We start from the raw sequence: 15,674 nt of genomic DNA on the forward strand, positions 1-15,674 counted from the left end.
TAGGGTGTTAGGTCTGTGTTGTGTTAGGGTTGACGGCAGTCCTATGTAGAGTTGAAATTATGGTTTGTCCGGGATGGTTCGTACAGGGGGGTGATCCTGCCTCAGGCCAGAGGTTGAACTAGATGACCTCTGGAGGCCCTACTTCTCTATGATACTGTGAACTAAGAACTGGTACTTTCCCAGAAACGACTTGCGTCTAAAAAAGATTGAGAACTACTGAGGTAGACACAGCCTGGCTTATTACAAATTTGTTGCTGACAAAAGGTGTCACTGAGGGCAATGAAGGCTGGATCCTCAATTCATGCAGAGAGCACATTGGTTATACGCAGCAGAAGCTTTTATATACTGCCCCAGCATCATGCTGGAGTGAGAGAGAGTACATGGGGCACTGTGGGCAGGTTGTCCTCCATGCCCCTGTCCCAGAGCATGAGGAAAACATGCTTGGCCTATTTTTAGTGGTTTATATTGGCTGCAGTTCTGCCAAACCAATGGGTAAAGGAATTCTATCCCACTACTAAATCAGAGATTTTGTTGCATGAACACTTTTCCTGTATTTATTTTGATGGGGCATTTCAAACCAATTAGTGTAGGTCACTGAAAAGATGTTACATGATAATGACTTTTAGCCTCTACCGACAAATGCTGAACTTGTAGGGATATAAAGGTGACAGGCACCATGAGTACTAGCAGAAGTATGAGTTATATAGCCTCCTTATGTTTTACAGTTTAAAGAGACTATAATGTTAAGATAATATATCATAGGCACTTGCTGGAAATAAGCTCTCCATTGTGAGACTGTGGCTAAGACAAGTAACATGATTTTTCAGTGTATAAAGAGAAGACTACTGAATAGGTGTTGGGAGGTGATATTCCCCCAGTATATGTCATTAGACATACTATTAGAATATCATGTCTAGTTCTAGTATATATCTTTCAGAAAGGGTTCAGAAAAGAGCTACAAGAGTAGCGAGAAATCTGGAAAACCCTGCCTTACAATGAGAGATTTAAGATTAGTCCAAGATGAACAGTTCAGGGAATTGTTTAAGATTGGTCCGACCCTGACCAGAGGGGCAAGACCTTCTAGCCAGGCATCTCCAAGTTTAAATCCCAGCAGGACCACAGGCACAACCCAGTCACAATCTCCAACCTTAGAGAATCAGTTTTTCACTTGATTTTTGACTAGAGACAGAGTTCAGGGAAGGTTAAGCTATAATTTGATCAGGCAATAGGAACCTACATGAGGATAAGATTTCTGATAGTAGAGGTCTTTTTAGTAGGCAAAGCTATAACAAGATCTAGTGGCTGGAAGATGAAACTAGACATTCAAGTGGGAGGTAAGGCAGAATTTTAACTGTGAGTTAAAAATTAAATTAAAGTTTAAGTTTTTAACTTGTCTTAAGACTGTAGGATAGATTGTATCATTAAATGCTTCAATCAAGATTGGATGTCTATCTAAAATCAGGGTGACCAACCCCATGGCATTAGCAGCCACTTTGTGTGACATGGTAAAGCAGGGGTGGGCAAAATACGGCCCACGGGCCAGATCTGGCCCACGCGGTCATTCTATCTGGCCCGCAGGGCCTCTGAAAAATGTAGAAAATTAATATTTCTCTGCCCTTGGTTCCTGTCAAAAGTGACAGGAACCAAGGGCAGTAGGACCCAGGGGAAGCCCGGTGGGCTCCAACAACAGGCCCTGCCCCTCCCCCCCCCAAGCCCCAGCTGGGGCTTCTGGCCTGGGAGCATGTGGCTGTCTTTCGTGGGAACTGCAGGTAAGTGGGGGGGAGAAGGCTGGTGGGGGGGGGGACTCCAGGCAGGGAAGGAGCATGGGGGGGAAGCAGCCCCTTCCCTGCCCTGTGGTCGGCGCCCCGTGCTGCAGCCACTCGCAGCCCTTGTGGGTTTGCCTGTGCCTGCTCCAGACAGCCTTGTGCGGGCTGCGAGTGGCTGCAGCAGGGAGCGCCAGCCATGGGGCAGGGCAGAGGCCACTTTTCCCCCTGGCTCAGCTTTTCCCTGGGCTCCTTCCCTGCATGGAGAAAAGCGTTGCCTCGCCCACCCCATGGCTGGCGCTCCCTGCTGTAGGCACTCACAGCCCACGCGGGGATGTCTGGAGCAGGCACAGGCAGCCCCAGGTGGGCTGTGAGCGGCTGCAGCACGGGGCACCGGGCATGGGGCCGGCAAGGGGCTGCTTTCCCCCCTGCCCCTGCACTCAGCACCACCTTGTAACCCAGCCGCACTGCCAGGCTGGTAGCAGGGCTGGGTTACAAGCTGGTGCTGAGCGTGGAGAAGAGTGGCTCCTCACTCACTGTGTGGCCAATGCCCCACACTGCAGCTGCTCACAGCCCACCTGGGACTGCCTGTGCCTGATCCAGACAGCGCCACATGGGCTGCGAGTGCCTGCAGCAGGGAGCGTCGGCCATGGGGCGGGTGAGGGGATGCTTTTCCCCACACTCAGCACCAGCTTCTTCCCTGCCAGTGAGCAGGGGGTCAGGGCTGTGTGCTGCCCCCAGCTTGTACCATGGGGCTGGGGGGCCAGTGGGAGCACGGGGCCCGCACCGGTGCCCCAGGGTCAGTGCTGGTGGGGCCCCAGCTGGCAGGGGCTCTATGAAGCCGGGCCAGCTCCCCCCTCTCCCTGCTGGTGCAGCCCAACCCAGCTGTACAGACCCCTGCCAGCCTGCGCCTCTCTTTGGGCCCCACCGGTGCTGGCCTTGGGACATTGGTCCCAAGATGGTGACCAGGGGCCGGAGCACCTGTCAAGGGGTGGGGCTACCCATGCAGCCTTCTACAGCCTGCCAAAACTGGGTAAGCGGCCCTCCGCCCAAAATAATTGCCCACCCCTGTGGTAAAGAGAATAACGGCAGATAGAAGTATATCTATGTTCTCCTCCTTCAAAAATAACAAATCCATGCCACACCATCCACTTGCAAAGCATCTTTTATCTCTATTTTATTTTCTCAGCATGCTATAATTAAATACTATATTCAGTTGTGAATGAAGGCTAAAGGAAATGGAATCCTGTGTCTAGTTTTATTCTTATAGTAATAATAAACTATGGTTTAATGACTGGTTACATAACATTCCCTGTATTAATTTCAATACTAATAAATAGCTTTTCCTTGAGGATGAACGTATTGAGATGAATTTGGTGTGCACTTTGAACAGTGATGCACGTTATGAACCCAGTTCTACAATCTTTATTTATGCAAACAGTTCCACTAACTTCAAAGGGAAGGTATGTGTGAATAAAAGCTGTACGGACAGGCTCTCCATGTTACAGAAATGTATAAACTGTATAAATCCTTGTCTTAAGTGACAAAGGTGCTGTAAAATACAGTTAGTGATTTCATATGTGTTTAGGCCTTTTTATTTAAGTTGTTTTCAACTTTTCAGGTGCTTTGTTTGACTACTATTGAGACATGGGTATTGAAAGCAGTTACACATCGTGATATTATATATGGAAACTGACATTTAAAACAAAATAACAGATAATTTGTTACATTGAATCAGTACCAACAATTTATATAGCCCAACTTCCCCCAGTCTCCTAAAAATTCTTGACATGTATAAAAATACATTAAATGATTGTGCATAGAAAACATCTTTGCTAACATTTAAAAGACTGCCAATATATACAATTAACAGTTTTAAATGCAGACATTAATTGTTTGGTACCAACTAAAACTCACCTTGAAGTGAATGAAAATTTTGCCAACATCAGCAGAACCAGGCCTTGACTAATAATAAAATTTACATTGTAAAAAGGTAACTGTGCACTGGATGCCTTTCAAGGTTCTTCTGTTGTCTGTCAGGGCATTTATACACGTATCTTTTTGTCTCATGATGCGCTGGAGATCTGTTGCTTCAGCGTAGACTCGATTAATTGAGTCTGCTCTGCACACAAGCTGATGCGCGCTACGCTGTGCCGCATGCAGTTGTATAAATGGCAAAATGCGCATCAGTACACAGAAGGCGGTGCGCTTTTGAACTAAAGTACCTCCAATGTGTTTTAGTTTAAAAGCACGTTGCTGCATTTTCTCAGCGCTGATACACATTTTGCTACTTATACAACTGCAAGCACTGTAGTGCTTGCATGTGTAAAAATGCCCTCAAGTGTCTTAGGCTTAATTAGCTAGTATCAGGGACAGATCCAGGAGGGGTACAGTGCTGCATTTGCACCCTCCTTTTGATTCCTGGTCTATCCAAAATTTAAAACCAAGTGTCTGGTGGTGGAAGCAGCAGCAGCATTTCTATTTAGGCAGGTGTGAGGTACTCAATTGACTTCATGGCTCATTATAATCTACCTGATTTCTTCTATACTCTTCCGTCCATAGGTGTTAACAGTCCTCTCTCTTTTTTAATGGTCTTCATGTTCCACTAATTCAGCTATCCTTTCTTGGCAATTCTGCTGTTAGCTGCTCCTGGTTATGTAGCTCCTATTTAACAGCATTACAGATGGTTTTTAACTCTAGCTATAAACATTAATTCAGGTGAATATTAACTCAGGTATGAAAATAACTTTTAGTGAAGCACTGGATGCACTGAGATGCTCTAGAAAGCTAGGTTTTGTTTTATGAAGCTGAAAAAGAGATGTGTATTTAACTGTAATGATTACAGGACTAATTAAACAGCATCTTTTGATTATTTTTGCCTAGTTTGTTGTGCTTTTTATACTTAATGGCACATTAATGCACATTCCAATTAAGTTTTATTTATTTTTGTTTCAATTTTAAATTGAATAATCAAGTCCTAGGCTCCTAGCATATTTATAAAATATCTGATTTCTTTTTCACTGGAGAGAATTATGTGTTGTTTTATGTGGGATGATGCACCACATCATTTGAACTCCCCTTTTCAAAATCCTAAGTCTACCCATGTCCTCTAGTGAAGACATTACAAGCAGGCATGTGCTCACTATTTATATTTTAATCAGTATATTTGGCATTAATAAATTTGGCATCCTTGATCTTATAAATCATGCACATCCATTTAATTTCAAGAAGATTAGTATATCCACTGAAGTCAATGGAAATATGCACATTCTGAAAGTTAAGGATGTGTGTAAGTTTCTATAGAATTGGGGCCTCAAACAATTAAGGAATTCATGATAAAGAATAATTGCTAAACATGTTCATGGCACTCATCTCTGATTCGGTAGTATAGTATAGCTCTTCCAATTTAAAATAGATCTTTAACTTATTTTTTTTTGTTTTTGTTTTTCTTTTTTTCAGGTAAAGACATGGGCAAAGTTCAGTAACTACCCACTCTAACATCTTACTGATATCCTAAGGATTTTTACAAAAATGCTTATTTTTAAACTGAGAAAATGACTACAGTTATAGAAGAAAGTGCAGGTTGTTGGAAAAGAGTGCCTGTCAAAAAGTGGAGCATCCAATAATTAGCTTGGAAGTAAGATAAAATTAATATACCTGTTATGGTGCGATTCTGGAGTGGAGTTAACTCTATAGCACATAGGTAGCCCTCCAAAGAAAAACAAACTTTCATTTTTTTTCTAAATTATGGAAATTTTGTGGAAGACGTTGACCTGGATTTTGAGCCTAGTCATGGCTTCATCGGAATTTCACAGTGACAACAGGCTTTCATATAGTTCTCAAGGTAGGGGTCTTAGTTCTATAGCTGGCAAGGCATTTTACTCTAAGGTTAAGTAATTCTTTCCTAAACCATGACTATATAAGAGATGATAGATCACATGGGCCCAAAGGTACTTTTGTAATGATTTATTACTGTGAAAGTTCAGTTAGAGGGAAATTAATTATGTCAGTCAATTCTAAGATTGATGTTTTAACTTCTCTTCTGGCTAATTTTAGCTATAAAGGAGTCTTGCAAATTAAATCTAGCCATAATGCTACATGCAAAGCATGTTAAAAATTGACCATAAACATCTCTTAAAACTGCGGGACTTAAAAGGTCAAAATATATATTGTACTATTCCCATTTGTAGAAAAATGAAAAGATGTTTAAATGTTTTGTATAAAAGTCTTTTTTCATTGTAATTATGTTTATTCTTGCAGGTGGATCTAATAGTTTTATCGTTGGGTATCAACACCTTCCCAGGGTAGATTTTAGTCCCACACTTTGATGTAGCATGGTTAAATAGGCAGATATATAATGTATTTAAAATATGTTTTTATTTCTAGTAGCATAAAATTAATAATCTGCACAAGTTTGCTGATTTTTAAAATGAATTTTTCCTCTATTTTATTTAGCAAATCTTTTCATCTTGCATATCCCTGAAAAATGACTTTCAGTCATTTATGCAATGGGATTTAGCCATATGTAGTTAATATTTATACTACTACTTGTTGTTTCCTGTTATATTTTCTTCTCTTTTATGCCCACTTCCTGGACTGTCTTACCTTGTGATTACAAAGAGGAATTCCTGTCATACCTTGAACACTACCAACTAACAATCCCAATAAGGGTTGATCAAAATGGAGCCTTCCTCAGCTTTACTGTGAAAAATGCTAAACCCTCAAGGAGGAGGAGGAGAAGTACAGACTCTTATGACCAAGAACTGGCAGCATCTAAATTATTTTTTAAACTTTCTGCCTATGGCAAGCACTTTCATTTAAACCTGACTCTCAACACAGATTTGGTGTCCAAACACTTTACAGTAGAATACTGGGGGAAAGATGGACCTCAATGGAAACATGATTTTTTAGACCACTGTCATTACACAGGATATTTGCAAGACCAGCATAGTACAACTAAAGTGGCCTTAAGCAACTGCAATGGTCTGGTAAGTGTATGTTATATATTTTAGTATGATAGTGTACTTGTCCATTTAAAATACAGAGGAAGAACTTAATTGGCATATCTTCATGTTCTTGCAAGAAGCAAGCAGCCAGGAAGACCCCCTCTGCCTCTCCCCCCTCCCCCCCCCAACGAACAAACAAACAACAACTGGGTTCTGAAGAAAAGTAGTCAACACACTTTTAAACTTCAGTGTAAGCACTAGGGCATTAATCCTTTTGTCATACAACAGGCAGCCTCTTCATTGTTGCCTGTGCCTGTATTATGGTTGCAAGAATAGGGCTAGAGAGAGACTAGATTTGTCAGATGTTTTAAACTTTAAGGATAAAATGTCTAATCCTGTAAAGTGCTGAGTGCTTCATGTGAGGCACTGGTTGCTCTGAGATCCTATTTCAAGGTGTTGGCACCTGTGAAGATTTGGATACAGAAAAACTTAGAGAGGGGGAAGAACTGGTGTAAAAGTCATCAAAGCTATAAACCCAAAGAGTGAAGAGAAAAGCAGAACGCATGGCAAAATACCAGAGTCACAAAATGATCATTTAAACCTTTTACAAGATCTTTGTTTATAAATGAAAGAGCTGCATGAAGTAAAAGTAGTGTTAGAAATCCTAGTGTTTTCTGTATGTTGTTCTCATTCCTGATGACACTTTTGGGCATACCAGCAGCAATTTTTGCTTGGAAAAAGTCTTACTCCTTAAACTAGAGCCAAAGCCTAAACATAACATGACATTATTATGTCTAAAATAAAGTGATAAAAAAGAACAATAGTTGGGAAATACCAAAACAAACATCTACCGAATACTGTTGTAAATTAAAAAATATACACTGCTATTTTCTATGAGAAAATCATTATTCATTCACTATTCCCACTATGGTAGCATGCAGAGGTAGCATCTTGTTGTGTTGGGGACAGGAAGATTTAACTAATTTTTAGAAAAGAGCTTTTTTCCTCCAGAACTCATTTGGGAACTTTCTTTTTATCCCTGAAAATGCCATAGAATAATACATGCTAGGGCACGGTTGATAACAAAAGCCTACTACTACTACAGTGGTGAGTGCCAGATAAGAACCAAGCTAACTAGAATAGATTGCAGTGTGTATAATGAATGGTATCCACGATTTCACAGAGTAACACACTCTTGGGTAGTCTTCAGGAAATAGAAATTGGAGAAGGATTTCAAACCAGATAATTTGTTTTTAAGAAGCTTAGTTAAAATATATTTCTCTGCTGAATGCTTTGTATAATGCAGGGGTCAGCAACCTGTGGCCTATGAATAGACTGGATCTAGCCTGCAGCAGCTCAGGTATTCTGCCACAGCAGCAGAGGAGGCATCCTTACTGTAGGCTTTGGCTGTAGTTTAAGGGAGTAAAACTTTTTGCATGAAGGCATTGCTGCTGATATGACCAGGGCACTAGCACGTGCCTCTTCTATGTATGCCCTTCTTCGCATCTGCTGATTGCTGGGGAGTGCACAGGTGTGGCCTGTGGCACCGTCTGAGTCTCATTCAGTGTGTTCTGGTGGCAAAAGTTTGCCATCCCATAGTGTAGTCTGATTAATGGGGATATGCAGTGAACATACTTGGGCTGAACCCAGTTTTCACTTTGTGATTCATCTTTAGAAACTTATTTTCTTTCTGCAGCATGAGTCTAAGTCTAAGCCCGAGTCACCTGCATGTGATCTCCTTTTCTCTAAAGGTGACATAGTGCCTGGCTTTCCATTCTTGGGTCTTTGCTCACCAGAATTAAACATGCTGGAATTCCCTTATTCCTTTCACAGGAATTTGTCCTTTGAGGCATACGGTGGCAAGCATCATTTTGAGAGCAACAATCAGCATTTTGGTGCCCCCAAATAGTTTCAGCTCTTGCTTCCCCTTGGTCAGCCAATAAGCTCCTGCTGCAGCTGATTTCCTCTCTCTGCCGCCCCTAGAGATATTGACTTAGTTTGTTTGGATAGAATTTCTCTGTCTTTGAGTAAAATTACAGGTTATACTTAGATCATCCATACTAAGAGCACTTAATGCTAGTGTCTGCAAGTTAAAGCTCATTAGCTCATGCTAAATGCAACATCTCAAAGTTATGCTGCTTCAGGCTTAACTTTGGGTTGTGCTACTTAGCTCATGTTAAGGTAACTTCTGTCTGCTCCACACAGATAAAATGAGCAATTTGCAGACCTCCAGCATCCTAGGATGCACTACTGCCAGCCCTTCCCACCCTCCCCAGAGCAGAGATAGAGCCCAGATGTCCTGGATCCTAGCCATACCCTTGCTCATCAGCCCTCTTTTCAGAAGTCAGAGGTGTGCAGGCAAGAAATGGTATTAACCCATAATCTGCAACCGCTCACAGCGTATTCTAACTGTATCACTGCTGGTTATTTTAAATATCAAATACTTAATTATTTTAATTTTTGGCTTCTACAGTTTACATGCTCCTCTGATTTCAGTACTGTGCTTATTGTCCTTGTCTTTTCATTAGATATTCTTTTTGCTTCTTGGTAGGTTGGTAACTTCAGTGTGATGTTATCATCATATTGTGCTTTCCAAAGCCCTGATGGATTAAGGCAGTTCTGGGTCCTAGGCACACCATAGAGTGAGGCTTCCAGTGGCCTTCACCCCTCATCATGGCCATGCCTTTTACTTGGAATGGCAGTATCAGGAGGCCACTACCTGTTCCAGAAACACTGAACCATGAGACTCCCTTCACTCTTCAGAAATAGTAGTAGAGGTAGCAAGCCAGATGGGCTTTCTTCTTCCTAATAGAGGCAGGAACCCTCCTGCCCATTTACCAGTACGTGGGAACCCATCTAACCCATCTGCCAGTATGTGGGTCAAAATCACTGCGTTCTTCCCCTATCACTAACAGAGGCTTCTTTGCTGGGCAGTGCTGGTAGGGGCATCTGCAGCTAGGTGCTTGGAGTCAATGCTCCATTTAGATAAATACATCTCTGAGCTAATTTTCAGGCTCTGTGCAGATTCAGGTATACTGAATTCAGGTATGCCACTATATTAGCTGTCCTTGGACCTAATTTTCAAACTTTTCTGCACACCCACAGGAGTTAGAACCTTTTAAAAAAAAGCAAATGCTTATATTATGTTGTACTTGCATGTCTCCAAGAACCAGGACCCTAACATGTTCCTGTTTCCAGCTCTCCTACCACCTGTTCTGGCTGGAAATTTGTGTATTTTCCACGGTTCTATGGAGTACCATGCACCAGTACAGGCTGGGGGCTGCCTGGCTAAGCAGCAGCTTTGCAGAAAAGGACCTGGGGGTTACAGCAGAAAATAAGCTGAATATGAGCCAACAGTGTGCCCTTGTTGCCAAGAAGACTAATGACATACTGGGCTGCATTAGTTGGAATGTTGCTAGCTAATCAAGGGAAGTGATTATTTCCCTTTGATTGAATTTGCACTTAGATGCTCTCCTTTTTCTCAGGGGCGTAGGTTGTAGCCATGTTGGTCTAAGGACATAGGCAGACAAGGTTCTTTGGGTGAATCTGATATCTTTTATTAGACCAACTGAAATAGTTGGAAAACAATTATTAACCAAGCTTTCAGGTTCAAAAACCCTTCGTCAGGCTAAGGAAGTTTCAGCAGTTGGTGTGTGCTCTTCATGGATGGAACGAAAAGTAAAGAAGCCAGAACATTATAAAAAGTAAAGAACATTATAACCTGCCTGACATCTGACTCCCCAGGTATCTCTCCACTTTCATCCCCCTTCTCTCCTCCTCCCCCCCCTCCCCCCAGCCTGTCTCACCCGTTGACTCCTCAATCTACATTTTCACTGACTACTTGTCTTGTATGCAGACCAGCCCAGCCCCTGGCTTCTTTACTTTTCATTCCATCCAGGAAGAGCGCACACCAACTGCTGAAACTTCCTTAGCGAGGCAAAAGAGGGAAAAGGGCCAGGAGGCTTCCATGGCTGACCAGAGAAATCCAGGGCAGCCTAAGGGCCAAAAGGGGAGCACATAAAAAGTGGAAACAGGGTGAGATCACTAAAGATGAATATACCTCCTCTGCTCGTGCTTGTAGGGAGGCAGTTAGGCGGGCCAAAGCTACCATGGAGCTGAGGATGGCAACCCAAGTAAAGGACAACAAGAAATTGTTTTTTAGATATATTGGGAGTAAAAGGAAGGGCCAGGGAGGAATAGGACCGCTGCTAAATGGGCAGAAACAATTGGTGACAGATAGGGGGGACAAGGCTGAACTCCTCAACGAGTTCTTTGCCTCAGTGTTCCTAAGTGAGGGGCACGACAAGTCTCTCACTGGGGTTGTAGAGAGGCAGCAGCAAGGCGCCAGACTTCCATACGTAGATCCTGAGGTGGTGCAGAGTCACTTAGAAGAACTGGATGCCTTTAAGTCGGCAGGCCCGGATGGGCTCCATCCGAGGGTGCTGAAGGCACTGGCCGACATCATTGCAGAGCCACTGGCGGGAATATTCAAACGCTCGTGGCGCACGGGCCAAGTCCCGGAGGACTGGAAAAGGGCTAACGTGGTCCCCATTTTCAAAAAGGGGAGGAAGGAGGACCCGGGCAACTATAGGCCGGTCAGTCTCACCTCCATCCTTGGTAAAGTCTTTGAAAAAATCATCAAGGCTCACATTTGTGAGAGCCCGGCAGGGCAAATTATGCTGAGGGGAAACCAGCATGGGTTTGTGGCGGGCAGATCGTGCCTGACCAACCTAGTCTCTTTCTATGACCAGGTTATGAAACGCCTGGACACAGGAGGAGGGGTGGATGTCGTATACTTAGACTTCAGGAAGGCCTTCGATATGGTATCCCACCCCATACTGGTGAACAAGTTAAGAGGCTGTGACTTGGATGACTGCACAGTCCGGTGGGTGGCGAATTGGCTAGAGGGTCGAACCCAAAGAGTCGTGGTAGATGGGTCGGTCTCGACCTGGAAGGGTGTGGACAGTGGGGTCCCGCAGGGTTCAGTCCTTGGACCGATACTCTTTAATGTCTTCATCAGCGACTTGGACGAGGGAGTGAAGTGTACTCTGTCCAAGTTTGCAGATGACACAAAGCTATGGGGAGAAGTGGACACGCCGGAGGGCAGGGAACAGCTGCAGGCAGACCTGGATAGGTTGCACAAGTGGGCAGAAAACAACAGGATGCAGTTCAACAAGGAGAAATGCAAAGTGCTGCACCTAGGGAGGAAAAATGTCCAGCACACCTACAGCCTAGGGAATGACCTGCTGGGTGGCACAGAGGTGGAAAGGGATCTTGGAGTCCTAGTGGACTCCAAGATGAACATGAGCCAGCAGTGTGACGAAGCCATCAGAAAAGCCAATGGCACTTTATCGTGCATCAGCAGATGCATGACGAATAGGTCCAGGGAGGTGATATTTCCCCTCTATAGGGCGTTGGTCAGACCACAGTTGGAGTACTGCATGCAATTCTGGGCGCCACACTTCAGGAAGGATGCGGATAACCTGGAGAGGGTACAGAGAAGGGCAACTCGTATGGTCAAGGGCCTGCAGACCAAGCCCTACGAGGAGAGACTAGAGAAACTGGACCTTTTCAGCCTCCGCAAGAGAAGGTTGAGAGGCGACCTTGTGGCTGCCTATAAGTTCATCACGGGGGCACAGAAGGGAATTGGTGAGGATTGGTGAGGCGCCCCCGGGGGTTACAAGAAACAATGGCCACAAGCTAGCAGAGAGCAGATTTAGACTGGACATTAGGAAGAACTTCACAGTTCGAGTGGCCAAGGTCTGGAACGGGCTCCCAAGGGAGGTGGTGCTCTCCCCTACCCTGGGGGTCTTCAAGAGGAGGTTAGACGAGTATCTAGCTGGGGTCATCTAGACCCAGCACTCTTTCCTGCTTATGCAGGGGGTCGGACTTGATGATCTATTGAGGTCCCTTCCGACCCTAACATCTATGAATCTATGAATCTAGCCTGACGAAGGGTTTTTGAACCTGAAAGCTTGCTTAATAAGTGTTTTCCAACTATTTAAGTTGGTCTAATAAAAGATATCAGATTCACCCAAAGAACCTTGTCTGCCTCCTTTTTCTCAGATATTTTTCTGAAGGTTTTATCTTCCCTTTTGGTTTTCATTATATTTTCGATTTGAGGGGGTGACCAAGGAATTAAAACAATGCTCTTGAGGGTACTGAGGCAGTAAATCTTAGCATGAGTCTGTGCTTCAAAGAACCAAATATTTTTGGGAATTAGGGGAAGTTTAGCTGGGGATGTGACCCCCAAGAATAGGAAGTCAAGTGATATCTTTAGGAGAACAAAACTAAAGGTAAGTGATTCCTTTTCTAATAGCCTTGGCTTAAAATCTTACTTTAGTAGTTGTGAAAAATGTTATTCTTCATTTAATTCTACTCTGTAATAGTGTGAAAGCCTTGCTTTAAATTCTTGACACTTTGCTGTAAGAAAAAATAAATTGTGTTCATTAAGACCTGCTCTTTCCAAAATAAATCCCATAGAATTGATAAAGACCCTGTTTAGAAGAGGTAGTACAAAAAGTGAAATAGTAATATTTTATTCTTGCATTGCTTGTATTCACTACCAGATTTGAGAGCCCTTTAGTTTCTGGAATATTCTCCTTGTGCAGGTACTTAAGACTCAGTAATCAAGTCACCTCTCAGTCTTCTTTAAAAAAAAAAATCTTATCCTTTTAGCCAAAGGATCATGCAGAGAGTTCGTACTGAGATATTTGGCCACTCTAGCCTATAGATCCTTTGCAAAGTTGCTGCTTTACAGGATGCAGACATCCATTCTAGATGTATGTTCTGTATACATTGTTCCTAGATGTATACTTTTTCATCTTCTTTTATTTATAGGATTTATTTCATTCCATATGCTTTAAAAACTTATTGCTTTTAGTATTGCCAATGATGGAGATTTAGTAATGTCTTTAGTTTTCTATACTTTCTAACTTCTAATTTGTATTAATTGCAAATCTATTTCTTCTTTTTTCCATTTGTTGTGTCTTACTGACACTTTTCTGTTTCTACTTGCTTCCTCCACTTCGTCACTTGAACCAAAATGGGCTTTTAGACAAATATGTCCTCCAACTTGATTATGAAATCATGACATTTTTTGTCATCTAATAAATTCCTCTTTAAGAACTCCCAACTTTCACTCTCTCTCCAATCTCTCAGTCCTGATCCTCAAGGGAAACTTACACAACAATTCCCAGAGACGAGCCTATGAGCTCCATTTCATCAACCTGCTGGATACTAGAGATCATGGACTAAACATAGACATTGAATTTTTGATACATTATAATCTGCCTGGCAACTGACTCCCCAGCCCAGCCCCTGACTTGTTTACTTTTCATTCCATCCAGGAAGAGCACACACCAACTGCTGCAGCTTCCTTAGCCTGACGAAGGGTTCTTGAACCTGAAAGCTTGCTTAATAACTATTCTCCAACCATTTGGGTTGGTCTAATAAAAGATATCAAATTCACCCAAGGAACCTTGTCTGCCTATGTCCTTAGATCAACACCGCTACAACCCAAACCCCTGCAACTTTCATTCACACTTTTGTTTCGCTAATTTTTTCTGAACTTTGAGATATCAACCCTTTTGAAACCCAAAGGGTAGACTTTTGTTACTCTGTCCATCTAAATGGCAGTTCAGCTGTGTAAGTGGCTTTTTTGATATGTAAGCAGAGTTTATGATTCTTTTATCCATGTGGTGTAGATGTGGATGTATACACACATGCAGTGCATGCTCAGTAGGCTATGCACTAGCCAGAATCTGCATATCTAAATAGGCATGTACACTGGTGTAAATCCTAGAAAGAAGTTGCAGGAAGAGAATATCCCTCCCTATGCTTTAGCTACAATTGCTGAGAGGTTAGGGGCAGCCACCAGGGAAACAAGAGACATAAATTCTAGGCCTGCCTCTTGTAGAGGGAGCTTGAACTGCCTCTCTCACTTTCCAGTACAGTGCTCTAACCAGCACCCTATGGGGTTGGCATTATCCAGACCCTTCTGCAGTACTCATTTTGAAGCTGAGCCACTGCCCCTTGCATTTACATACTAATCATTGCATGGAATGGATAGTGAGCAAAGGAAAAGTTTTGTCCCATCAGGAGCAAGAATTTAGGTTAAAAACTTCAAGTGCAGCAACTGTTTGACTGAGCCATGCACTTTCTGGTTTGCTGTCTTCTTCCCGGCCATACATATCTCCTTTTGTGTGCCCAGGGAGTCATTCCCCTGTCTCTATTTCCTATGTTAGTCTTCTCCACATATTTGTTTATAGTTTTAGCTTCAGAATGCTATGTTTGCACTCGGCATATACACATTGATTCTTCTATGTCTGAGCTCTGTTTTATTGATTTAGGCTGATGGTGCTATGAATTTTCTGAAGCTATCAAAAATGGCCAATAATTCAATGTGCAAAATAGCATGAGGAAATGTAAGGCCTAAGCCCTCCATCCACAAAATTAACATTGATTTCAATGGGAGTTATATATGTGAATAGATTCTAAAAAATTGTCACGGGCTGCATCTACAAGAGCAGTGGACTGTGCAGTTGTTACTGCACAATCAGTTTGTAATTGCTTATGGTTGCACTACTTGCATTACTTGCAGTACCATTGTTACACAATATTTTCCTGATGCCACTGTGCAGTAGCTTGTTACTATTGTGCAGTAGCATCATGTCATGGTTAGTGGCTGGCTGTGCAGTAGGAATGAGCTATGGTGCAGTAGCGTTTCGTGCAGACATGCCCAGGATGTCCAAAAATGTCAGATTGGTGCGAGGTTGTGGCAAGAGTAACAGCAACACTGGGTAACTAGAGATGGCTGTGTCCTGTGATACTTAAAAAAAAAAAAAAAAAAAAAAAGGGGAAGGAACAAGGAGTGGGGAAATGACAGGAACTTCATATCCGAGAGATAAAAGAAGTAAATAGTTACCAGTGGAGAAAAATGTTAAAGCTCTTAGTAGCAGGACAA

At 42.8% G+C, this 15,674-nt stretch overlaps 1 protein-coding gene across 2 annotated transcripts in view; it reads left to right on the forward strand.

Moving 5' to 3' along the window:
* The window catches only part of ADAMTS6 (ADAM metallopeptidase with thrombospondin type 1 motif 6), a 352,249-nt gene that overhangs the window by 3,841 nt on the left and 332,734 nt on the right, over nt 1–15,674 (forward strand). For both annotated transcript variants that reach the window (XM_019496068.2, XM_059725136.1), the window contains exons 2-3: nt 5,223–5,607; nt 6,384–6,751. In XM_019496068.2, the coding sequence (XP_019351613.1) occupies nt 5,511–5,607; nt 6,384–6,751 (465 nt within the window). In that variant the 5' untranslated portion in view covers nt 5,223–5,510. The remainder of the gene's footprint in view (nt 1–5,222; nt 5,608–6,383; nt 6,752–15,674) is intronic.

This window comes from Alligator mississippiensis, chromosome 3, assembly GCF_030867095.1.
Source record: "Alligator mississippiensis isolate rAllMis1 chromosome 3, rAllMis1, whole genome shotgun sequence".
NCBI lineage: Eukaryota > Metazoa > Chordata > Crocodylia > Alligatoridae > Alligator > Alligator mississippiensis.